We start from the raw sequence: 26,729 nt of genomic DNA on the forward strand, positions 1-26,729 counted from the left end.
CCCGCCCTCCCCGCTCCGCGCATGCGCAGAAGGCGAGCGGCGCCTGCGCTGGGTGCAGGCCCGGCCCCGCCGCAGCCGCTGCTGCCCTCCGGGCGCTCGTTTCTCCGCTAAGCCCCTCGGGCCCCTCTTCGCAGCCAAGATGCCGCGGATTATGATCAAGGGTGGCGTGTGGCGGAACACCGAGGTAGGGCCCGGTTTGCTTTAACCCCCCCCAATCCTCCCTGTCCCCCCCCTCACGGCTCAGCCCTCAGCGGTGTGGGGGAGGGGCTGCGCGGCAGCATTGCGCAGGCGCGGGCGGTGGGGCGGCAGGGGGGCTGGTCACGTGGTGCGGAACATGGCGACGGGGGGGGGGGGCGCCTGCTCGGGTGTCCTCAGAGAGCAGAGCTCAGCGCCTGCCCCTCCGCGCCCCTCCTGAGGGAGTTGCAGGCCGCCATGAGGCCTCCCCTCGGCCTGCTCTGCTCTGGATTGAGCAAACCAAGGGACCTCAGCTGCTCCTCACACGCCTTCCCCTCCAGACCCTTCACCACCTTCGTAGCTCTCCTGTGGGCAACCCGAAGGCTGCGTGCTGGGAGCGGAGGAAGCTCAGCCGTGCGTAGGGTCGCCTCTGCCCCACAGATGAACCACCCGCGCAGTAGCTGAGGGATATGTGTGGGCTGTGTTGTCTTCAGACATCACAGAATGGCCGAGGTTGGAGAGGAACCTCTTGAGGTTCAGCGAGGGCAAGTGCAGGGTGCTGCACGTGGGGAGGAACAACCCAGTGCAGACTGGGGACTGACCTACTGGAGAGCAGCCCTGCAGAGAGGGCTTTGGGGGTCCTAGTGGACATGTTAACCACAAGCCAGCAGTGTGCCCTTGTTGCTAAGAAGGCCAGTGGGATCCCCATCAGGAGTAGTGTGGACAGCAGGTCACGGGAGGTGATCCTCCCCCTCCACTCAGCATTGGTGAGGCCACACCTGGAATGTTGTGTACAGTTCTGGGCTCCCCCAGTACCAGAGAAATGTGGAACATGGTCCAGCATAGAGCTATAAAGACGATTAAAGGATTGGAGCATCTATACTATGAGTAAAGACTAAGTGAGCTGCAACTGTTTAGCTTAGCAGAGATTGAGAGGGGATCCTATCAACCTCTATAAATACCTGAGGGGACCATGTAAAGAGGATGGGTCCCAACTCTTCTCAGTGCTGTCCAATGATAGGATAGAGGATAATGGGTATAAATACGAGGGTAATAAATACAATTGGTATGAGGGGTAATAGGTATAACATGCTCTAGATGACCCTGCTTGAGCAGGGGGGTTGGACTAGATGATCTCTGGAGATCCCTTCCAACCTTGGCCATGCTGTGATTCTGTGACCTCTGAAGATCACCTAGTCCAACCCCCCTGCCAAGCAGGGTCACCCTGAGCTCATTGCACAGGATGGCATCCAGGTGGGTTTTGAATATCTCCAGAGAAGGAGACTCCACAACCTCTCAGGGCAACCTGTCTCAGTGCTTCATCAGCCTCACAGTAAAGAAGTGCCCCCTCATATTGAGACGGAACCTCCTGTGCTTCAGTTTGTGCCTGTTGCCTCTTGTCCTGTCGCTGAACGCTACTACAAGAGATTACAACTGAGAAGAGACTGGCACCATCCTCTCGACACCCTCCCCTCAGATATTTATACACAATGATGAGGTCTCCCTTCAGTCTTCTATTTTCCTAGGCCCATTTAGTGGGCCTGTTTAGCCTGGAAAGATGGCCCTAGAGCATGTTCTGTACTGCACAGGGAAGGGTTTTGTTCCCTGGGAAAGCAAGGGCATGGGAATCTCTTCCCCATGAAGACCCCTTCAGATGGAATTGGTGCGGACGTGTACGGGATCGTCATCTGCAGCCCCGAGTGTCTTGTACACAGGGATCTGTGTGTCCTTCAGGAAAATGAAAAACAGCAAAATACCCTCCAAAACCAACAAAACTCTCTCCCATTTTTGATGTCACTTGCTTTCAGAACTGCAAGTGATAGTGTAAGGAAATAATAACAAAAAATAAAAACTGTGAAATGTATTTATTAGATGGCACGTTCAAAAGGAGGTACTCGACATTGTAAAATCCAGAACTGTGCCACTGTATACTCTGAACACTAGACATGTGCATAGTTCCAGAAAGCAGTGAGAAAAATTAACAGAAAATTACTATTTTGTGTACTTCATGTGCCTTGAAGCCCTTGTGCTGTACCAGCTCTATGTCAGGAGGCTGCTACACTGGAGGCCTACAGAGGACAGGAATAGCCGTGTGCACTTAACCCTGGGCTTAATTTCAGCCATTATGGACTAGTTCTGGTGTTATAAAGAGAAACAGATCATCGTTTCACCCATATTTTATTTACCAGAGGTGAAATAGCTCATTTTAGTGTTTGTTTTTTAAAAATTAATATTTCAATTTATGTACAGTGTTATGGATATTCACAGTGGGATTAGTGGATACCAGATCATCAGGACAGTGACTGCAGAAAGCCTGCTAATGTCATCAGTATGGTTGCAGCATGCCATGTGACACCACGTAAAATCCAAAAACCAAGACAGGATTTAGAGACATTGTGGTAACTTTGAGCTTTTCATAGAAATGACCTGAATTGTTTTGGGTAGCAGCTCAAGCCAGAGCTCCTCATCATTATAGCTCCTGTGTGCTCTGAGAGCTGTCTGTGTTGGACAGAGGATCTGTCGTTGATGGCTCGCATCTGCATTGTGCAGCTGAACAGATTCAGGACACAACTATGAGTATAGAAGAGAAACATCTGTGGTGAACAAGGCTATAAGAATAGCTTTGAGGCATTTAAAATTCTGCTTTCTGACCTTTGAAGACATAAAAAATCACAAATCTGCTTATCTGGGGAAAGGGAGAGAGGGACTTCTGGAATGTAAAATGGGTACCCAACACTGTGAAATCCAGAACTGTGCCAGCAGCTTGTTGGATATGAGCAGCCTGGCTCCCAGGCTGAATCCATTTATTTTTCCCCAGAAGTTTATGGGCTTCAGGATCAGCGCTTGTGGGTGTAACACTCTAAACAGTGAAGTGATGTATTTTAAGATTTACTTGGAAAAGAGAAACTTAGTACAAGGTTCCTTCATTTTCATGAAGCATATCTATACATAACAGCATATTCAATTGATAGATTCCATTTGCATTAACCCGTGCAAAATAAAAAGAGGACAAAGTAATTTTATGATGTTATTTAAAAAAAGCCACCTAGAGGTATCTGTTTTTTTCCCAAATGTTGTGCGATGACCAAAAGGACAAACACTTCTCTACCTCTTTATTGCTGTTCTCAAGGAAGAAATGCAGAACCTTTGAAAAAAAGTGCATAAAGAGAGCACTGAAACTAATCATTTTGGAAATCTGTCAGTTTCATCCCTTGTATTGATTTCTGCGGCCTTTGGAATGCAAATCCTCATTCATCTGGAGAGTAAAATGTGGAAAAGCAGCAGCGATGCTGTTTGCACTGGCTCAGCCAACTGCATGAAACTCACTGTGTTGGCTGCTTCAGCTCAGCCTTGCTGCTTTGTGAGTGCTCACGATCCATGACAATATAAATTGTTTTTGTTTTAAGGATGAAATTCTGAAAGCAGCTGTGATGAAATATGGCAAAAACCAGTGGTCTCGTATTGCTTCCTTACTGCACAGGAAATCAGCAAAGCAGTGCAAAGCCAGATGGTAAGTGACATATGCCATGACTTGGAATGTGAGGTTTGTAATTAGTGGCGATTTAGAAGCTACTGCAGATGAATTTATGTCCACAATAGAACAATAGTTTAAGATTGTTTGATTCTGTTATTGTAGGTATTACAAATTGCTGATGAGTAACGGTAATGGGAACAAAAGTATAAATGTTCACTTCATCAGTGACCGTCAGCAAATGCAGGATCATGTTAAGTGTGTACATGATTTCTTTATCCATATCACTTGTTTTAAATGAAAACACATATTTCCAATGAAGTAAAATTAGAATTAGTGGAATATCCTGAGTTGGAAGGGACCCACAAGGATCATTGAGTCCAATTGTCAGGTACTAAACTCTCTTTCAGATAATTTTCTGACAATGGCAGTTTTGGCTTGAGGATGAATGTTTAGAAACTGCACTGTGAAATTTCAGTTTATGCCAGAAATTGGAAGCCTAAAACTAATGCAAGTAGATGCAGCATGAACCCGTTTCAAAATCCAGCTGATCTGGCTTAGTTTCTGAAGTAGTACACATATTTATTGGAATATTTCTGCCTAAATTAACTGTACTGGCACAGTTAAAGGTGAGTGAAACAGTCATTGAAAGCCAAACCAAATGAGCTTATTTCTGAAAACTTTGGTTATTGAGATTTTTACCTTTTTCAGAGTTAAATTTCTGTCTCCTTACTTTGCTAGAATAGAACAGGGGAATGGATTAGGAGTCAGTGTCTGTATTAATGGATTAAAAATACATTTTAAAGCTCAAATACTTGATTTTTAAATAAAATTACTGTGTAGTAAAATATCCTTTTGTATAGGAAAAAAAACCAAACGTCTGAAATATGCATAACAAGATTTTGAAATGTCATTGTGATGATTTGGGGAAAGACTGTTGTGAACTAATTCAAGACAAATCATTGGATAACTTGGAATTGTACCTCATTTTGTTTTTTTCACTTTTGAACAGGTACGAATGGCTAGACCCAAGCATCAAAAAGACAGAGTGGTCACGGGAAGAAGAGGAAAAACTGTTGCACCTGGCCAAGCTAATGCCAACCCAGTGGAGAACTATTGCCCCAATTATTGGGAGAACTGCCGCACAGTGTTTGGAGCACTATGAATTTCTGCTGTGAGTTACAGTGCTTTGCTGGAGGTGCATTACAGGAAAACGTGCAGAATTTGTTGTATTGATATGTCATTTGCTTCTCCCATGGTGCCGAAGTTAACAGTCCTTTTGTAAGCAAGCCCTTAAGGACTGTTTCTTTTCAGTTAGTGTGTCTAATTTCAAGGAAGAGGCATCTCAAGTGTTCTTTTTTTTTTTTCCCCACGAGGTTTGATTTCTTGTCCTCGTTGTTAAAGGTTACCGGAGCCAAGTTTTCTACCATCGGCTTTGTCAGTATTGTATTTTATATAATATTTTATTGCTGTAATATAACACTAGGTTGGTTCCTTTCATCTAATTTAATGTTATTTATCTAAATTTACCATGTTCCTAAATCTTTTCAATTATTAGATAACAAGTTTAATTACAATACATGGTACAAGCTTAATTTTTCATCTGTTTTGGGGGAGATTTAAGAAAGGGTTGCTTGTTATGCACCTATGGGAATACAAAGCCAGTTCTGACATACATGCAATGTGTTTTTAGGGACAAAGCTGCTCAGAGAGACAATGAGGAAGAAACTGCCGACGATCCTCGGAAACTTAAACCTGGAGAAATTGATCCAAATCCAGAAACTAAACCAGCCAGGCCAGATCCTATCGATATGGATGAAGGCAAGAAGTTGTTCACTGCTTTTGATGGATATCTGATGTCTTGGTTTTTCTGTTTGCTTAGCTTCTGTACCCTGGGAGTTTTTTGTGCCTTATTTTTAATTCCTCCTTAGAGGTATTTTTTTTTCTTTTTCACATATATTTTATCTTATTTATGTGTCTGGCAAATTGTTTCTTGTTTTTCAATCTTCTCCTCTTTTTGGTAGGCTTCCTGCCTTCTCATTTGTTTTTGTCATTTCTTGCCTCAACTTCCTCTTTGTTGCTTTAACGACTGCACTTCGATGATGATTGTTATTTCTGTATCTTCATCTTTTCCCACCAGCTGATACCTCCTGGTCGAATCCCTACTGAAGTGCAACAGTGCGTGGCTTTTTTCCTTGCACATTACAATTTTAGGAATTAAGAATTGCACATTGATAAAATTGTATGAATGGACCAGTGGTGGTTTTGAACAGTCATAGGTTCACAAATACAGCACCCTTGGATCTAGCTGGAAATGATATTAATAAATTAACCAATACAGTACTCATGGATCTAGACGCAAATGAAGTTATTTCATTTTGTTAGTGCAGTCAATTTGCCGCTTTCTAAATATATTTTGATTTGCTGTAGAAATTAGTTGAATTATTTTTAGCAGTAGATGTTTTAACTTGAAATCTTTGCTTCATCAGGCTAATTAGAAAATATATTGGAACAACTTGGAAGAAAACTGAAGTTTAGCGATCATGCACAGTTCCTGTGAAAACATTGATTCATTCAGCTTTTAAACGTTGCTTTCTAACCCTAATGTCATATTTCCCCTTACTGCTATTTTTAAGTATATTGTATTTATCTACACTATTGCAGATGAACTTGAAATGCTGTCTGAAGCTCGAGCTCGTCTGGCTAATACGCAGGGAAAGAAGGCGAAACGAAAAGCGAGAGAGAAGCAGCTGGAAGAAGCTAGGTAAGTTTGTGCTTAGCTTTAGATGCTGGGTCTTCTTTTGTGGGCTCTGGAGCATATAGAATGTATACATAGGCTTAAGTCATCGCAGAATCAGACTTTTTCATTGTTATCTAGGGCAAGAACTCACTCACATCATATGCATATATGCAGCGTTATCACACCAGCAGTTGATGATAGTACCAGCTCTTGGGATAGAGGAGCCACCTATGGGTAGGCACTTCAAATCACAGTATTACTGTTTCTTTAGACGACTTGCTGCTCTTCAGAAGAGACGAGAACTTCGAGCTGCTGGGATTGAGATACAGAAAAAAAGGAAAAAGAAGAGAGGTGTGGATTATAATGCAGAAATTCCATTTGAAAAGAAACCCGCACCTGGTTTTTATGATACATCAGAGGAAAACTACCAGATTCTGGATGCAGATTTCAGAAAGCTACGTCAGCAAGACCTGGATGGAGAATTAAGATCGTAAGTATGTGTTGCATTAGGGAGGGAACAGTGTATTGAGGGAAAAACCAACAAACACACAAAAAATATGTGTATGCTTATGTGTTTATATACATATGTATGTGCTTATATATATTTTATGTACATTTTATATATATTAATAAATCATATATAACATATTTATACAAAACATATAAAATGTATAGTCAAGAGTGTATAAATTTATAAACAATATACATATGTTATACATATATAAGCATGTATTTGGCATATATTTAAGTATATAAAGATAAATACAATAAATAATAACGAAAGGTACTAGGTCCTGGAAGTGTCTGAAATAGAACTTGGGCAGGGGTTATGTTTTCCACGTGACAGATGTTAGTGCAGGTCTTTTTCTGCACTTTTTTTGTGCAGAAAAAAAAAAAAGATGATCTGTCTTTTTTTTTTTCAATCTTTCTAAAAGATCTTATTAACCTTTTCTGCATGAGAATAGAAGACCTTGTAGACATCGGCGCTATTTATATGGAAATCTTGAATTTGAGGTTCATTTTCTTGTAGCAGTAGATTACTCATAATATTGCAGTCCTTTCTCCAAGTCAAAACATTATTAATGTTGCTTATAGGAGTAACTTGTATTTATTGCAGTAGTACTTTTGATAGGAAAATAGTGTAATAATTCAATTAATAATCTTAAGTAGAATTTCCTTAAATGCTTAATTTCTTCCCCTGCCACAAATCTCTAACCGCTCAGTTGAGAAGTCAAAGGCACATCTTCAGCAGCAGCAGTATGGCACGTATTTAATTGTAGAATTGCATTCCCTGTTCCTCCTGCCCTGTGCTTTTTATGGAGAGGGTAGGTCCAGTACTACGTGCAGGTTGGTTTATTAGCTTGTGGTATATTTAATTCTTTATGTATGGCTTTTAGTTTAGAGAATCTGGTAGAAGGTTCAAACTGCTATGTATTGCTAAGTTATGATCTCACAGGCTGACCCCATTGCTGTATGAAGAAAATACCATATTCATTAAACGCTGAGAACTTAGGTCCCATATTCCACAGAAAATATTCTTCCTTTAGCAGCTGCCGGAGGAAGAGGACCCACTGATTCTAACTGTGTAAATTCCTGAATGGGCATTTTGTCTTGCTTCATAACCCTGTTGACTGTAGCTGAAGCAACAACCACCTGTTGCCTAGTTCTGTAATGCAGAAGCATTACACTCTGTTGTTGTAGGTTCTGCAGCAAGATCTGTAGACCGTATCTAATTAACTTGTACACCACAAGTCAGTTCACTCTTCCCAAAACATGCTTTATTTCAGCATATCCAGCTTTTGCTAGGGTACAGGCTTTTTGTTCTTTGTTTTACTTTGTAGCTGTTCTAAAATGATTCTCTTCTCTGTATTAATAGTGAAAGGGAAGGACGAGAGCGCAAAAAAGACAAACAACATATGAAGCGGAAAAAAGAATCAGACTTGCCTTCAGCTATTCTACAAACCAGTGGGGTGTCAGAGTTCACAAAAAAAAGAAGTAAATTAGTGCTTCCAGCACCTCAGGTAAATAGCGCATTGATCAATAACCAACTTAAACGCCCAGTGCCAATCAGCAGTTTCTGTTCTGTCAGTTGGATCTTGTGATCATATTCATCTTACTATACCTGGGGATTTTCTCTTTGCAGGAAGGCATAACCTGATCAAAACCCATAAGCCTAGGTGGAAGATTGATCTTGGAGTGATTTTTTTCAAGTGGAGTTGGTGGGAAATGTCAAGGGAGATGCGTTGTATTATGTGTTTGGACCTTCTGTGCATGGGAATGGGGTGTATCTTGTTGGCCATATTTTAGAAACCGAAGTTTTATTCTTTAGTTGGTTTCAGCATGCAGGTGGCACTAATGTAGTACACACCTGGGAAGGGGGTAATGGTGTGAGGAGACTATTCTGTAGTGCTTTTAAAACAAATGTCAAGTACCTTCTGATGTACAACAGGCATTTTGTTTTTCTAAAGGTAATGTGTTTGTGGTTGTTTTCTTTTTAAAGATATCTGATACAGAACTTGAAGAAGTTGTAAAAGTCGGCCAAGCGAGTGAGATTGCACGCCAGACTGCTGAGGAATCTGGAATTACAAACTCAGCTTCCAGCACTCTGTTGTCTGAATACAATGTGACCAACAACAGCATAGCCTTGAGGACTCCGAAAACTCCAGCAGCACAAGACAGGATCCTGCAGGTAGAGTATAAACGGACAGAATAATCTTGTGGGTTTAGTGCAGTGGTCAGTTGAATAAAAAATGTAAGTACCACCAAAGCATTCCTTAGATGTTGTATGTTACTGGGGTTTGAACTGGTACATGATCTGCAGGACACACTGAAAGGCATAGATGCAGGCCCACTTCTATCTGATCAGTTGTTTGTTAGCAAGTTTAGCTTTAACCATTCTCCTGGTACCTTGTATAGTTTCTCTTTGTGTAACTCACATCCTTTAAACAATTTATTTTATGTTTTTTTCAACTTAGTTTGGTATCCAGCTTTTTTTTTTTTTCAACTAACCAAAAGTAATTAACTAAAACAATAAAATAATATTTTTCTAGCACTTCATTTGCTTAAAAACACTTAAGATGGGGATTCTTAAAAACCCTAGCTGTGCAACTCTGAATTACATTCGTGTTGCAGTGATTGTGTGAATGTCTCAGTTCTTTTAAAAACTAGTAGCACCAGGTAATGTTTTGTTGTATGTGGGGAAATGGCTAAATGAAATCACTGCTGCTATTTTGTAAAAAACTGAAAGGACATGTTGATAATGACTTGAATATTGAGTCACTAATGAATCTTGCAAATCTATGTAGTCTGACAAACCAAAGGAATTTGAAACATCAGTCAACCCACTCGTTTTTGCAATTCTAATTGATAACATATATGACTGGCAATGAAGATTAAAATTGCTTTCAGCAGAACTGTAGGGTTTGTAAATAACCAGTGTACTGGTGTTAAAAAGGCTTAAACATTTTCTACAAACCGGTTGATATTCAAATAGCCCTTCAGCTGTTCTTATTGCTAATGAATCTGTGAAACATGTATAGCAGAGTGACTCTGAAAGTCTTGGTTAATGTACTGTCTGTGTTGTCTGTTCCACAGGAAGCACAGAACCTGATGGCTCTCACCAATGTGGATACCCCCCTGAAAGGAGGTCTTAACACACCACTGCATGAAAGTGACTTTTCAGGGGTAACTCCCCAGAGGCAGGTTGTTCAGACTCCAAATACTGTGCTTTCCACACCCTTCAGGTAAAAAAAAAAAAAAAAAAAAAAAAAGTGTTTTTGTAACGGGTGCTTGGCTGAGCATGTATCTGATGGACCGAAGGAAGCGGCTGTCAATGTGTGAAGTAATAGGATATGACCAGTGCTGCAAAACAAACTCTAACCCCCTTTTATTTCAGTCTCGTGTTGAACAACTTTCTCCTTTTCTGTATCTTTTGCAAGCTCAGCTACATTATCTTCATCTGTATATGTATAGTTTGAAGGAATTTTGGTCCAACATGAGCTCTTCTGCGGTCTGGAGCAATATAAGTTATACTGGAGTAATACAGGAGTATAAATAGTAAGATGGCATGTCATTCTGTGTGTGGATTCTAGCCTTTCCAAAGTATTACCTCTGAGCCGAAGGTGTGGGAGGTCCCTTAGCCAAACCCACTTGGAACTTTTGAAAAGCTGGGGTAAATATTTTATAAGCCATATATATCCAAAATAAAATACTTCTTATACTGCCAATCTAAATAGTATGGAATTGTTAGTTTAGCTCTTAGAGTGGGTCCTGAATAAATATATATCCCACAAAAGCCAAATAGCGTAGAGCTAAAAAATATTACACTTTGTACGTTTTGTCTGTCAAATTTTTCAACTTAGGTTCTATTTATACTTGTACCGTGCCGTTAGGAAAAGCGGAGAATGAAATAAAAGAGACCTTTATGGCAGCTTTTCAAAAGCAGCTTTATTTTGTTATTTAAAAGTTGTATGCAAAAGCCCTGCTCTTTTAATTGGATCTACACAAATGATCTGTTGGAATCAGTGGAGTGCAGAATGAATATAGGGTTTGGCCCGGAGTGATCTGGCTGCTCATTTGGGTTATTTTATATCAAAAAAACATTCTGATTCTAAAGACATTCTGATTCTTTTTGTCTGTTTGTCTTCTGCGGTGTGGGGTTTGGGTTTTTCTGTGTGTGTTCTTAGCTTCTGAAGTTCAGATTTGCCCGTGTAAGTATGGTAGCTTTGTGTCCATTTGGCTTGCTATAATTCATAGTTCCATATCAGTTTGAAAATCCAAGACCTTGAGAGGGGAAAAAAATTTACTAGGTTGTTAACAATAAATAAAAGGAAGCTCTAACTTTTTAAGCAGTCAGAGTAGTAAAGTAGAGCCATTGTCTAATGGCAAATAGAGGAAGTATTTAGGTACACCTTTTTTTCCTACGATGTCATGAAATCTGTAATATTTTGATGTAAGCTCCTTGTGGAGGTTGTTGCCTTCCATTAGATTTTATTGTGTCAGGTCATAGTAGTAAGAATTATAAAGTTGAATCTTACATGTTGAAAAATTTAATGGGTATTTAAACATTGTGTGTAACTGAGACAACTGGAAAAAAAGCTATCCACTTACCTAGAAACTGTTTCTCCTGAAAAGTTATCATAAAGCTTTTTTTTTGCTAGTATGATCAACAAAATAAATATACCCTATGAAACAGTCATTTGAAAACACAAAATGATTTTTCTTCTGCTTTTTTGTGGGTATCATCCTGCAAATGTTACTGTCTGTATTTGTTATTCTAAAAGAGTTCATAAAAGTCTGAACAGCCTCAGGTGAAAGAAAATTGTCACTGGCCACTCACAGCCGTGCTCAGTTAATAAGGCGCTGTGGTATCCCTTAGAAGAGGACCAGTAGAGCATGTCAGGCCTCGTATGCAACTGTTTATCCACTGTTCTGGCATCTTACTGGCACTGCAGAATTACAGTTACTAGTAGTGGAAATAATGTATTAAACCATCTTGTCCTGTTTGTCTCTGCCAGGGTTATTCTCTACAGCACATTCAGTTTTCATTGCTGCCTGAACATGTTTACTTAGGTGCAGATGAGTACCATAGCGTAGGTTTTTTTATGCCAATTTTACCCCTTCCTGAACCTGTTTTCTTTGGTATGTTTACCAGTGTCTTACCATTTTTTTTTTTTTTAATTTTGTGTTTCTCACACTGTGTGGCCAAGAGAAAACTTGTAAAGTGCACAGACATGGCCCTGGATACAGTCACAGTCTTTCATGCAGTAGGTTCAGTAGGATGGAAAACAATATTTCTTGTCAGTCTAGAGAAGTAGCAATTGAGGCCTACAGAATCTAAAACTTACTCTATCTTGCCTAAACTTGGGTGTTGAAAAGTGATTGGTATAATACAATTATCTCTTCAATAATCAATTAAAGCAAAGACCTGTCTTTGGGGCAATTCATTAGGTTGTAAGATGGGACAGCTGTTAAGCCATCTGAATTCAGAGTGAATGACTTGCCCCAGGTGGTAGGGAGGTCAGAGGTTGCAATTAAATCCTGATTGCTGTATCCCAGAATGGGGACTGGCGACTGGGTAATCTCTCCTCAAAAGCAGTGCTGGGAGTTGATGTAGTTCCTAAAGCTTCTCCTAATGTGTTGATGTGCCTGAAAGATCCTTGTGTACACTTTGATAGGTTTAAATAACTTATTTGATTCTTTTAATTGCATATTATGTTTTCACAGCCTTACACACACAACTGGATTGAATGTGTTAATTGTATTGTGTAACTTTGTGCAGCACTCGGATGTTTGAAAGTAAAAATATTTTGGGGGAAAAAAACAAATCAAAGTTGTATTTGTACTTCCTCTAGAACACCTTCTCAAGGACAAGAAGGCTTAACTCCTCGTGGAGGACTAACTCCTAAGCCTGTGGTTGGTACAACTCCTGGTAGAACTCCATTACGTGATAAATTGAACATCAACCCAGAAGAGGGGATGGCAGACTACAGTGACCCATCTTATGCAAAACAACTGGTAAGAACTGTATAAGGAGTGGAGGTGAATGCTCTGTTAACTTTCAGGTTTTTAATTTCTCATCTTCTGACCAGAACTTTATAACAAGTGCTATTTCTACCATTTGTCTACAGGTCTGTATTTATCATCTGATAAAACCAAATCTTTGCATTGTCATACTGTCAAGAATTTATTTGAAAGAACAGAAATACTGCCAGTTAAAACAGCTTTGACTGTGTTTAGTGAAAGCACACCAGAATTATTCATCAAAGAAGATGTAGTTAAGTTTCAGTCTTACTTTTATCTTTGAAGCTGAGCAGGAAGTATATCTAAAGATTCAGTTTTCTTGCAGTCCTACTCATTCCTCAAATTCCTCAACATCCTGGCTTCCCAGTTTACCTACAGGGCCTTTTAATCAGTTTGTCTTGTTGACAATATTGAGCTGAAGGAGTTTAATTTTTGCCATAAGGAGCACTTGGTTTTAAGATGTTCATTAATCTGAGTCCATCGTGATTCTTTCATCACCTTTGGCAACAGAAGTTTCCTTTCCTGGAGATGCAGCCAGATGTACCTTGCCAATTAGACTTGGCATAAAAAGGGCATGTAACTAATGGGTAGCACCTTGTGAACTCCTTTTATGTGGCTGATTCTTTAGCCCTAATGGTGGCTTTGCATATCTCCCACCAGAGCTATTGACGTGTTTCTTTTTAGGCCTAGCTAAGAATATCCTCTTTGAATTTTTAGCATGTTCTTCTCACAGAAATAACTCTTTGACTTCAGAATTTCTTTCAGCTTAAAGGACAAGGCTTATTTGTATTTTGTTTCTATATTAGCCTTTTTGTCATAAGAAAGGGAACAGGGGATTTGGTTTCTGTATGGACTCCACTGACTTCCAGATCCGGTGATGTTTGTGTCATTTTTGTCCTGTGCAGCAATCCACAGATATGTGACCAACTGCTGTGAAAAAAATTGGAGTTAGTCTTACAAATAGTCCCATATCCATCATCAGTATGGATGCATTTTCACATATTTTCAATTTTGGAAAGGCAAATATGTGAGTCTCCATGGTTGTACTGACACTACTGGGAGGGGAAGGCGCCAAGCTGTTGTTTTGTATACTTTATATATTTGTATGTTTCAGTACCTGTCTTTAAGAAAGCTGAAAGTTGTCCTTTAGCATCAGAAAGTTTCTCTGTATGTTATGTGAATAAATTCTGGGTAGTGGTATATAGGCTAGCCTGGATTAGTAATGTGTCCCCTTTTGTCAGACCTCACAAATTCTGTTTTTATTTGATTTGTGTATTACTTGTGTGTTCACATCTGTTGATGCAGATAAATGGAATTTTGTCATACTGTGCATCAATGCATGAATTCAGAAACACATCTTAATAATATTCCAATAGGAGAGAGAGTCTCGTGAACACCTGCGCCTCGGGCTCATGTCCCTTCCTGCTCCAAAGAACGACTTTGAGATTGTTTTACCTGAAAATGCAGAAAAAGAACTTGAGGAACATGAAGTAGATGAAGCCTTTGTGGAAGATACGGCTGATATAGAAGCCCGCAAGCAGGTAGGTGTATGTAATGCAGATAGTGCTATTTCTTTAAAACAAAATACGTTCATTTTATGGTTTCATAGTGTCATACATGTTAAGTGGAGGTGGTACAGCTTCTACAGAATAACAGGAAAATTTACTTGTTCACTGTGGTGGCAGCACAGAAAACATACGTACAAGCAGAATCAGTTTTCTCTCTGAACCTTTTTCTTTGATGGTAGGTAACATGCCTTATTTTTTGTGATAGTCTTTAAAAGTGTGCATGTCCTCCCTTCTCCTTTTGTTCCCTCAAAAGATAAAAATATAATTAAAAGCATTTTTCAGCAGATGCATGTGCTTAATTTTAAGCATGTGAGTACTGTGCATTTTTCATTTTCAGGTTATACGCTCAGAGTTAAAAGTTATTGTTTATAAAATAGATACAAATTCAGGCAGGCTGGTGGAACGCTCAGAGATCTACTAAGGAGTGAATTGTTCCCCATTTGTAGGGGGTTACGACAGGATTACTCAGGCAGCCAAGTTGTGAATGGGTTTCTGTTGTTGTTGTTTCAGAATTAAAGCCTGGAGAAAGTGATAGTTTGTTTTAACAAGTGAACAAAATAATTAAGACCACACAAACTATGCTCTGATACCTGTTAAGTGTATCCTAAAGCGTCCCATTTGGGGAGGAACAAATTGTGCACATATAGGCATCTGTTGCATGTAATAAAATAATAGAAGTTTGCATAAACATGGATAATTTAGGTGTGTGGAATAGAGAAAAAAATCAATTTCTAATATCAACTAAAATAATAGCAAACTGCCTTTCAAATGGAGGCATGACATGTCTAGGATCAGAACATGGGAGGTATTGGTCATCATCCCTGAAGTTTAGGCAATATTTCCTTTTCATTTTGTATGGAAAAAAAAAAAAAAAAGAAGAATTTAAGGAGAAAAAGCAGTATGTAAGAAAAAATCTCATGTTTTCATATGTTCACAAGTATTGTTTCACTGAAGTATGTCGTAAAAGAGGACAAAGATTTAAGAGTCTCTTACTGGCAGGTTTCCTATTTGGAGAGTTAGAGCAGAAGTAAAACCTGATGTGGAAAAATTTATAAAGGACTAAGTCTGCTTGGGATGAACGAAAATATGATGGCTTGAAATAGCTTTTTAGGATCTCTGTCACAGTCTGCTGTAGTCTTGTTAACATGAGTGGCAGTAAATTATGTCATGTGAAGTGTGACCTACTCTGTGTTTTAGTACTTCAAGGAACTTTTGCTGCAGGAATTAGTTCTTTTTATCACATGTATTTGTAAGAAGCGTCCGATTGTATTGCAGCAGCTGGAGTAACACTTAGCTTGTTTGTCTAGGCTCTCCGAGAGGCAGAGCGTGCGAAGGAACTGAAGAGAATGCACAAAGCTGTTCAGAAAAATCTGCCACGTCCTTCAGAAGTAAGTGGAAACAAAATTCACTTTGAAGAAAAAAATGCAGGTTTTAACCATTGTAGGAGGAAATACAGCCTAGGTAGATCATGAAAGAATGAAATCCTTATTTGACTATGCTGATTTCAGCTTTTCATGTTGAAAATGTTCTAAGGTATTTCATACTTGTAGCCGAAAATACGACTGGGTTTGGGTTGCTGTATCTGTTTCATGCAGCAAGGGTTTCTGGCACCTGTTCACGTGGTTTAACTGATGTAAAATCATGTTTAAATAGAAGTATATGAATTTAATGTGCTCTCTGGTAATACGGTGTTTATGATTTTTTTTTTATTATTATTCTTGGGCAGGTTAATGAAACAATATTGAGACCCTTGAATGTGGAGCCACCTCTAACAGATTTGCAGAAAAGTGAAGAGCTAATAAAGAAGGAGATGATTACTATGCTTCATTTTGATCTTTTACACCATCCATTTGGAGACCAGTCTAGTGGTAAGAAGGGGAAAGGCCCAGGATTTGGAACCAACAATGCAGAACATATGGCTTACTTGGAACAAAATCCTTACGAGAAGTTCTCCAAAGAGGATCTCAAGAAGGTGAGAATTGTACAGCCTAATTACCCCTGACCTGAAAAAAAGGAAAAGAAAGTGGATTAAAGATTGTACAGAGTTGGAATATCTCCAGAGCATTGTGTGAAGAGCTGTAAGGGTAACTTAAGTGTATGGTTTTTTTTTCTATGAGCTAATGTTCATCTCGACACTCAGCAGGATGATAATGATGTATTTGTCCACAGACACAGTCTTCTGGATACAATTTTGAATGTGTTGTGATTGCTTATCATTTGAAGTAAGAGTAGGAGCTATAAGCCCTCCACATTTATCAAATTCTACTTTGCCTGACCTATAAAGTGATATTAAAGTACAGACACTTCAATCCCATGTGGTATCCTCCCTGTGCTGCCTGTGTTGACTTTTAAGCCAGGATTACAAGGCATTTATTTTCTTCATAGCAGTGCAGACTAAGTATGACAGTGGTAGCTAGCTTATAACTGGGAGCAGCAAACAGGGTTGTTTAATGATGCTTCTCAGGCTTGATCCAGCACAGCAGTGCCTCTTGCAAAGCCTGCTGGGCTGTGGCAACTGATCTTAAAGCACCCCTGGTTAAAGTGCTGAATAGGCAGAACAGGTTGTCACTGGACAAAATGAGAGTGTCTAGGCATTCTGTCCTCTTCTGCATTGTAATCCCAAGCTAAATATCCTTGTACCGAGGCTTCCAGTTCGGGCTGTTCATTTATTTAAACATCTACAGATGTTGCGCTTGCTGCCAAGTGACAGACAGTTTAGACACACAAGGCTGTGGTTAGCTCTTTCAAAGAGCTTCACCTGTGAAGTTGTGCCAGTAACCTTTTACAAAATGCTTACAGGAATAAAAATGATTGGAAAGGACAAAATCACATGCCACCAAATCATGTGTTGTTATGCACAGACTCCTGCTATCTGTAACTTGTAGTCTGACAAGAGCTGTGGTAGCTCAGATCCTAAATCCTGTATTACTGTAAAGTGACTCTACAGATAAACAAGCAGATTTTAGATCTGTCTCCTTGACCATAGCTGACCAATGAATCAAGAGTCTAAAATAAAAAAACGCTGGACAGTATGTACTTTAATTTGCTATTAAATGAAAGATTACACTTGCACATTTCTTAGCAGGAGAAATTAAAGATGGAAAATGCAGTTAGATCATGAATATCACTGCTCTGACAATGTCGAACTGTTCCCTTAGGATCAGCCTCTGAGTGCCTTCTCTTGTTTGTTTTGAAGTACAACAAGAACTGAGTTTGCTGTCACTTCATTTGGACTTGTTACACAGTCCAGTCGTTTTTGTCTGGAAATTTCCTTCAGAGTCCCTAGAAATTATTCTCTCTTAACTGATGGGCAGTTCTTTCTTCATACTCGCTGTCTAACATTCAGAATAATACTCCCTGTTTGTTTAAAATCAAATTCAGGCCAAGTAGCATTCCTATCTGCACCCCTGTCTGGGGTTTGTTTGCTTTCCCTTTTTTTGTTCTAGAGCATTTTCTACTGAAATCCCTTCAAAAAATGCTCCTTTCTTTTCCTGGTATATAGTGTTCTTTTGGGAAGGATTAGCAGTGATGCTAAATGCAGTGTTGTGAGCTGTGGAACTGTTTTGCTGTCACAACTAGTCTAAGTAGTTACAGTGTACAAATAGCTGCTAATTAAAAGTGCATTAATGTAAGCTGCAGCTTTGTCAGGTGTGGCTGGAGTACTTCTACTTTATCTGACTTGACCGTCCAGGACAAGTGATTAATTTGTCTTTCCCTGGTATCTCTGGAGTGATTTAACCTAGCAATGCTTTGAAATACATGCTTCCTGGACAATGTGCTGTTATAAAATACAGGTTGGCTTCCTCTGAGATATCTGCTGGTGATACAGAAATTAGCAGAATGCTTGTAAATGCTGTTGAAAGGGTGGAGACACACTTGTAATCAACGAAATCCAGATCAGCAAACATGTTTAGGTGTTTAGTTGCAAATAAATCGTGAAGAGCTTGGTGCCTATGTAGCTCTGTGGGTTAGATTCTTTGTCAATATTATGAGTTGTGAAAACAACGTGGGTCTTTCCCATTAATTGCGATGTACTTTGGAAACTGAACTGGTAAGAGGAGAAAGCTCCTAGCTCAGTAGTAGTTCTCTACAAACACTGCGCTTGTTAGAGGAGCCTTTCCTGCATAAAAGCTTACGCAGCTCATCCGTTAATGTTTAAAGTTGACTTTCCACACTGTGTGGAGAGGGGCAAGCAAAAGGAAATGAAAAGTGATTTTTGTTGCATAGAACAGCTGCTTCTGTCTGTGTAGTTCTCCCTCCCCTCAAGGTCCCTGCTTTTATCTCTGTTCTTCTGCAGCAAGATGAAATATCTGGTTGTGCCATAGCTTTCATTAGCTACAGCGGAGTGATGTCAGGTTTGGCCAAATTATATAAAATGAGGGATAGTTGTGCTGTGAGTAGCCTTCTAGCCTGGGTTTCATTTATAATCCACAGCATCTGTGTTAGATTTTGTAGTTAGCTTAACCTGATGGTGAGCTTTTGGTATGCAAAGAGAAACTGCCCCCATGAATTGTGCGCTGAAGGACTGAAAACAAGAGGAATTTTCTTGTACCCTGTGTATTGTAACTGCAATTTATTTCTCATCATTTCCAACAGGCACAGGATCTACTGGCACAAGAGATGGAAGTGGTAAAGCAAGGAATGGGGCATGGAGAGCTCTCAAGTGAAGCTTATAACCAGGTGTGGGAGGAATGTTACAGCCAAGTGTTATATCTGCCCGGACAGAGCCGCTACACAAGAGCTAACTTGGCCAGCAAAAAAGACAGGATAGAGTCACTTGAGAAGAGACTTGAGGTCAGTGTCATTTTTTTCTGCTTTTGCATCTTTTTTTTTTTTTTTTTTAAGAGGTATCGGTCACTTTATAAATTCAGGTCTCTTGGTGGGATTCCTTTGAAAAGGTTGTTAAGAAATTCTCTGAGGGTCTTCATAGATGTTCTTGAGGTGTTCAAATTGCCTTCTGTCCTTTTCTCAAAGTATTCTTACAGTATTCTCCTGCACAATGTCCCTTTGCACTATTAGCTGTAAGACTGACTGTTCATGTCACCCCTTTATTCTCACCTGGAGAGAAGGTCAGCCTTTGCTCTCATGTAGTTCCGTGTGGTTTGTTTGCAGTTTTCTTAATCTCTGCTATTAGTGGATGAGATACCAGCTCTCTCTGGTTTTTCATTTTGTCTCTGGTAGTGGGCAGGACAAGATACTTCAGAGAAGGATGCTTTAAAACAGCCTCTGTCCCAAACCCCTCACAAGTTGTTTTCAAATCCAGAGTTGTTTTCTGATTAATGGAAGTTTATGGCATACTTTGCCATTGACTATTACATACGTGAAGGTTCAGCCAATTCCAGTGGTCCCCCAAAATGAAAAGAGTGGATGTTTGTGTTTCTCCATTACCAGGAAGTACAAGGCTTATTTATGTTTAGATTTAAAACTCAAATCTTGAGTTTGGTGTCGTGTTTGCTTCACAAATACTTCCTACAAGCACAGAATGACAGAGGTCAGATGGCAACATCTCACTGATGTGCCTGCATGCAGTCTGAGCACTATGGGAGAGCACTGGTACGAGTGGGGCAAGAACTGAAACGAGACCTTCCTGCTGCTTTCCGAGCTGTACAGGGCAGCATTCTCCAGTGCCAACTTGCTTGTGTTCATGTATTCAAAATGCAGCAGTCACAAGCCTTAACGAGGCTTTAAGGTTTGATGAAGTGTCCTAGGATAGAGTTTACCCTTCCTGGGTTGCTGCTCTTTTTTTTTTTTTTTTTTTTTTTTTGAGTTACTTCGCAATCTGTTTCACATGTTCATCCTCCAATTTGTTTATCTTCCATTTCAGCTCTGCTGAGCTCCTCTATTTTGAGCTCTCCCAACCACTGTCATGTTTCTTGGAGGAAGAATGCAGTGTAACTGCACAGTTAAAGGGTTCTGAGAGCTTGTTTGAAATGTAAACTACAAGGAATACACATGCACTCTATTTACTCACCCATCCAAATCCCATCAGAGCCCTCATCTGGGGAAAAAGAAGAGTTTTGCAGATGGGTTGTACTACTTGGAGCAGCTTCTTGATCTGGTTTGTGACACAGTGTAGGACTCCACCAAGCCAACAGTGGGTTTACTGAGACTGGGTGATTTCTTGTTTTGAGGCTTTTGTTTGGTTCAGCAGCAGTTGTCAGTGCTGTGTGTGTTACACATACAGCAAAGAGCAAGCTTGCAGTTTCCCAGTATGATCAGTTAGGGGTGTTAGTGGAGAAGAGATCATCAGAGGTATAGTGTGCTAACTAAAAAAGAGCAATTCAAACCTTTTGACACTGATTTCTAGACCGTCACCCAAATGCTCCACTAAAAATGCAAATGTACGCAGCTTTTATGATAAAAGGTAAGCTAGGTTTACATGGTTTCTTCCCACAAAACACGTTTGTTCAGACTTGCAGTAAATTATCAACAGTTCTCCAAAATACCATTTTAGCCTAAAAAATTATGCAGGTATGCAATTATTTTCCCTTTTGTTGTAAAAGGAAACTCAAATTTTTAAGTTCTTCTCTATTTAACATCAACATAGCTACCGTTGCTGGAAGAAACAGATACAAACAGATACTACCACAGAAATTAAATGAGAGGGAAATCAGAAAGGCTGAATGTTCACTTGGTTCCCACGTGAAATACAGAAAGAGCATGTGTTTTGTGAAGTCTTTTAGTTGTGACTTGTCCGTGCGTAGTCTTCCCTGTTGTTAGCCTCCCGTTTGGGCCATGAGCCGTTCACCTCCGTGGTGATGCTAAGCCCCTGTCGTGCTGCTGCTTGCCCAGCAGAGAGCACCATCGCCCTGCCGAAGGCTGCCAGCCGGTCACTGCTCCCTTCGGAGCTCTGCTCTGCTGCATTTCCATTTAAAAAAAAAAATAAAGAAGAAAAACTGAGCACAGCAGCACCCAAGCTTACAGGGCAGCAGGGGCTGCGCTGGCCTCGAGCCAGCACGCTGAGGGCTGTACCTAATTTGCGTATGAACGCTTTTGAAATTTCAATATTTTACGCCCCAAACTGCATTAGGAGAGTGAGTTATTATTAAAGTCGCAAAGTCAAGCGGTTGAAGTTAGGGAATGCACAGGCAGCCTTCCTCTGGCAGCCTTGATTTGCCTACGCAGATGCATTATGAGACAGCCTTTAATTTCGTGATTACAGCCTAGTATTTTTTTTTCCACAGACTCATTTACTGCACAGGATGGATGGTGCTTGCTTAATGAGTAACTATTGAATATTTTGTTTTCTCTTCATTGTTCAGTGTGTGGCCCAGTGCCTTTATGCTGCAGATTATTGCTGAAGTCTGAATTGGTTACTTCTGTGTGGGCTTCCTCGTGCTGTTAGTCTATCTCCTCCCAATATTTGAATAAGAAGTTGCCAGTGGCGTGCTTGCTGAGGGTATTGAAGCAAAGACAGATCAAATCATCCCTTTGTCAAACTCCTGGTGCGTTTGCTCATTGCTCTGTAGTCAGCTAGGAAATGCAGTACGAATTGGAGGGTCTGTCAAAAAAAAACTGTTTTAATTCACTTACCAACATCGCGTGGAGTTCCGCAGAAGGGAGAGTGAACAAAGTCTGGCTAGCTCTGGCTATGATCACTTGCTGCGATCACAAGGCTCCGTGATTCTCTAACAGCTTCAGATTAGCTGGGAATTCTGAGTTCTGCTAGGCAAGGTGTCATTGCTTGGTGTGCTGATAGTAAGGTGGGAGAGCAAGCTTGTGGCTACCTTCAACGTACCCCAAACCCCAGACGAGTCATGAGCTGGGGCCAGCAGAGCTGGCTACAGGTGCAGTGGAAGTCCTGCTTTGCTTTTCACTGCTGTTGAGTGCAGGTGGACAGAGTTAAATTTGAGCTGAAAATTTCCCCAAGTGTATGCAAACTGCGATTCAGTGCAGCTCTGTTGCCTGACCTGTTTTAGAAGGCCCTTCAGCATAGGTCACTGGCTGAGTTTAGTTAATAATAAATCAAAAGTGTAGCAGCTTAATGAAGAAATGAGTGTACAACAGGAAAAAAAAAAAGCATGACATTTTTTTCTACTCTGTTTCCAGAAATGGCAAAACTCACCTTCATTTTGAGTTTTTTTTTCCGAGTAAAATTGTCTAAAAGCAGTATCAGTTGAAGTATCAGCAGTATCAGCTCTTTTAATGGGAAGTATCTGACAACCTTAACGAAAAGCAGTGATATTAGCTCTCCCTTCAGTACCCTGAGATATTTGCTTGTACTCTTAACTTCCTTTGAGAGAAGAATGGAAACTAAAATAGTCTGCCAGCAGCAGAAACTGATGCTGGTCAGCTTCTGGGGCTGCCTGTTCCCTTCCCGACTGAGTCTGGTAGAAAAAACCCGCGGTGTTCAGTGGGAGTTGCTGGAGACAGCTGCACACATTGGGTAGTCACTGTCTAATACTTCCATATGGGACTGCTAACACCCTGCAGATCCTCTGGAGAGGGTTTTAAAAAAAAAAAAAAAAAAAAGGCAGCTTATTTCTAGCACTGTCTTCATTGCTCAGAGATTACTGGCTGGATTGATGGTGTGGACAAACGCTCGTCCTCCTCTAATTGGCCTGTTCTCGCTGCCTGAGTGATTTAGTGGTGGCAGTCTTGTGTATGTTGACATGACATTTATCTCTCTGGAATTGATGGTGATATCACAAACAGATTTTTGCTGTTATTGATGGTCTTGGGCAAGCGAAGTGGAGCAATTGTGGACGGCTTCCGTTTGGCTGGATACCCTGTCCAGGCATCTGCAGCAGGAAGGCGCAATACACTGATGGTTTTCCTAGTGGAATGTACAGCCACGTGGTTGTACTTCTCATTTCTCTTCTTGTTTGAGGTTTTTAGACTCTTTGAACGTGTTACTTACATAGCTTTAGAGTGGGAAGATGTTAGTATGTGAACTTTTTCGCCTTACCAGCAAGTGCTTCAGGTCTGTGCAAGTGAATCCCTTTGACCTCGCTGTGAGTTGGGGTATGGCTTAGATTTGCTTGAATCCAGGTGGGATTTTCTGATCTGTGCAGCAACTTCTGGAGGTCTAGCACATTTGTTCGAGGCTAGCTGCCCTGCAGGATTAGGCCTTTCAGGAACTGGAGTTTTCTCATGCACAGTAGCATTGAGTAACCACTTCTCTGCAGCATCTCATACTTATTTCTCCTCCAAGCAACGTGTTTATAAGGCAAACTATTCCTACCTGGGATATTTGTTAAGCTAGGAAGCTTATCAGGTGCAACGATGACAGTAGAGGCATCTGTTTAACAAACTAGTTCTTTCCTTTGTAATTCAGAACACAGGAACTTCCTACCAGCGTTGCTTTGTATTTGAAAGGAGTTCATAATATTGGCTTGCAATATTCAAATATTTTTCTTAGCATTGTGGTAGTTATGTCCTCGTTTCAGTTGATTGCTAAATCATCCCTCATGAAAGTCTACAGAGGAGGAAACTAGTTCATTGTGTACACAAAGCATAGTAAAATATCCATCCCACAGTAGGATTTGCAATATCTGGTTGTGTAACTACGGTGTGCATTGTCCCCATGAACGAGCTGGTAATGCACCAGACCGAAGCAGCCAGTTTTTGATCGCAGCCCAAGTCCTCTGAATTAATTTTCATTGCAAACCAGCGTCTTAGCTGGAGATTTATGGATTGTGCTGCACTGTAAGGTGTATCAGTTGTTAGGTTATTGGAGATTCTATTTTTATCTCTAGCTTACGTGCTTTTAAAGACTGCAGTTTGTCTTGGATTTTCAGTCGTGCTGTTTCTAAGAAAACACCTGTAGAAAATAAGAATATGTAAGACTAGGAATTGAGAAGTTACTCCAAATTCAAATACTCAAACTCTGGTGGAATCCCTGGGTGCTCTGCTTTTATGGTCACACATACTCATTTGTACTACTGTGGTGCTGTTATGAAGTGTTTTCTTCTTTTTTAAACAAGGTTTGTTGAAATGTAGTTGGCATCAGAGGAACACATTTGAGGCTTATCAGTGGTCTCCACTGTCAAGCTGTTCAGAGTTTGATAGATCCGGCTGTTTATGCAAGACCACTACTACAGTGCCTGATCTCTGCTTAATGTGCACTTGCTCGTCGGGTTGCAAATCTATTTAGTGTTGCAGTTTTGTAGGGAATACGCTTTTTTTTTTTTCCTGGGTAACACTGATGGATAGCAGATCTCTTAGGAACTGTCTTTACCTCTGTGTGAAAACACTTCTAACTACTTACCAGCATGGTTAGCATGCAGTTTGTGTTGTAGCTAGGATGCTCCACTGTTTCAGCTCATGCCAAAACCCATCAGTGCTGCTCCCTTCTCTTCCTGAGCCCCCTGCTGTTACCTCTGATCTTGTACCAGTGCTGCTGCAACTTGGCATTAACCTGATTCAGTTCGTTGAACTGTCAGAAAACGAATTATTTTGAGGTTAAGAAGCAGACCCCTTTCCATAGCAGCTGGTTATTAGATCAGCCTAGGCTATTACACATCACGTCTTTGCTTGCAGAATTTAGGAATAGTTGTGAGGTCTGTAATGAAATTACCCTCCATACCTATGATACGATAAATAAAAGTTTGTCTGTTGCCAAGGGTAAATTCTGTGTACAGCAAGAAAAAAATGCCCTGCCAGGAAAGATAAATGGACGCAGCCAGAAATTATGCACTCTCTTTCTCGTGCAGGTGGCTATTCGTTGCCTATTTTTGAGCAAGTCCTGTGAGCTGCGACTCAATACAGCTCATTGTAGCCTCCCAACTCAAACAAAGCTGCCGTTGCCGTAGGCTCCCTGTGTTTTTGGTAGGGAGACGAGGCTCCTCCTGAGATCAGCTTGGCCTGCCTGAGGGTTGAATTTCCTTCATGGGGTTCCTATTCTTTTTTTGATTGCAGAGGCACCTTAGGGCACCTCAGATAAGTGAAACAAACCTAGCTCTTAATGTCTCCCTCGGTTTCTCTGTCACTGGAACAGGATTGATGTCTACCTTATGCAGCTCTGTGAAGTGTGTTTGCAAAGCACTTGCAGACCTGTGACTGGAAATCGCGGAGTAAAACCTCTAAGCCTTAGGTGTGCTTTGTAATACCTGGAAAGTAATCTTCAATTTACAGCTGGCTGAATGGAGCTGGAGCTTTGCATCTGTGCTTGTTGCAAGCCTGGAATAAAAACCATTTTTAACTTTCCTTTAGGTAAATTGACTTATTAAGTCCTTGGATTTCCCCACAAGTTACATTTCTACCTCTACCCGACTCTGAAACCTTCATCACCACGAGCAAGTAGGAAAAAGGCAGATGTAGTTTTACTCAAATTTAGCTGTTCTCTAGGACTTAAAGGCTTACAGAGGTGACATTGCTCAGGCTGCCAGTTGAACAGCTTTGAGAAATAGAACTATGCTTTTGCTGCTAAACTGTTATTTTCAGAGAGAAATGCAAATGCTTGATTTTATAGCAATTTTCTTACTGTTGACTTACTTGAGGACATTTGGAAGGAAGCAGATGACTGCCAGTAAGAGGGTTCTTCATATTCTTATTTCTGTGATCTTGCCTACGTCTGAAATTCGTCTTCAAATTGGACTGGTATGTTGTGGTTGCCTTTCTTCTAAGGTCATGTTTTGGGGGCTCGGTAACTTGTGTGTGTGGAAAAAAGCCTTTTTCCATTTGCTTACTTCATGTCCTCAGTCCAGTTCTGCCAAAACATTTTAAATGGAGAGTAGAAAAAAGTTCTGTAAAAATAAACCTGAACTGCGTAGCAGTTACTTTTTTGTGGCCAGTTACTCCTAGTATGGGGAAATTTTTCCTCGGTGCCTAAAACAATTGACTTCCTGTGCATTGCCTGGTGAAATCAGGTTTTGCATGTGAAAATGGAGTTCAGAATGGGAACCCCTGTGCTGAGGAATAAAGTTCAGCATTGAGAGAGCTCGTCATTGCTAAAGGTCTTTGCGCACCATCACTTTGTCAAACTGATTTTTAACAGAAAGAGGGAAAAATCGATACGGTTTGTTGGTGCAAGCCACCTCATCTACAGAGCCTGTCCAAATGTGGAGCAGTGTCAGAGCCTGTGGATGTTGTGCCAGTGGGAGTTGCTGCTTGTGAAGTAACTTGTTGCATTTATGCTCGTGTAGTGGTAGCTGCTGGAGTGGAGCGCTAATGACTGTGGTAAGCTCATCGCAGGGCTTCTGCTGTGTACGAAGAGGGACCAGGGCTGCCTGCTAATGGCTTGTGGTATGGGCTTCCACAAGATTTTTTGCCTCGCCTCTGGAAGAGGTCAGTCTGAGAATGCTGGGTTTGC

The 26,729-nt window shown here is 40.6% G+C and overlaps 1 protein-coding gene across 1 annotated transcript in view; it reads left to right on the plus strand.

Moving 5' to 3' along the window:
- The first annotated feature begins 38 nt into the window (after positions 1 to 38).
- The window catches only part of CDC5L (cell division cycle 5 like), a 34,464-nt gene continuing 7,773 nt past the window's right edge, over positions 39 to 26,729 (plus strand). The window contains exons 1-14 of the mRNA XM_084285277.1: positions 39 to 184; positions 3,582 to 3,685; positions 4,659 to 4,820; positions 5,340 to 5,467; positions 6,311 to 6,410; positions 6,658 to 6,876; positions 8,263 to 8,407; positions 8,887 to 9,075; positions 9,981 to 10,129; positions 12,740 to 12,902; positions 14,285 to 14,449; positions 15,784 to 15,864; positions 16,203 to 16,448; positions 19,073 to 19,270. Coding sequence (XP_084141403.1) covers positions 140 to 184; positions 3,582 to 3,685; positions 4,659 to 4,820; positions 5,340 to 5,467; positions 6,311 to 6,410; positions 6,658 to 6,876; positions 8,263 to 8,407; positions 8,887 to 9,075; positions 9,981 to 10,129; positions 12,740 to 12,902; positions 14,285 to 14,449; positions 15,784 to 15,864; positions 16,203 to 16,448; positions 19,073 to 19,270 — 2,094 coding nt within the window. The 5' untranslated portion in view covers positions 39 to 139. The remainder of the gene's footprint in view (positions 185 to 3,581; positions 3,686 to 4,658; positions 4,821 to 5,339; positions 5,468 to 6,310; positions 6,411 to 6,657; positions 6,877 to 8,262; positions 8,408 to 8,886; positions 9,076 to 9,980; positions 10,130 to 12,739; positions 12,903 to 14,284; positions 14,450 to 15,783; positions 15,865 to 16,202; positions 16,449 to 19,072; positions 19,271 to 26,729) is intronic.

The sequence above is a fragment of the Netta rufina genome (genome assembly GCF_964035555.1).
Source record: "Netta rufina genome assembly, chromosome: 3".
NCBI lineage: Eukaryota > Metazoa > Chordata > Aves > Anseriformes > Anatidae > Netta > Netta rufina.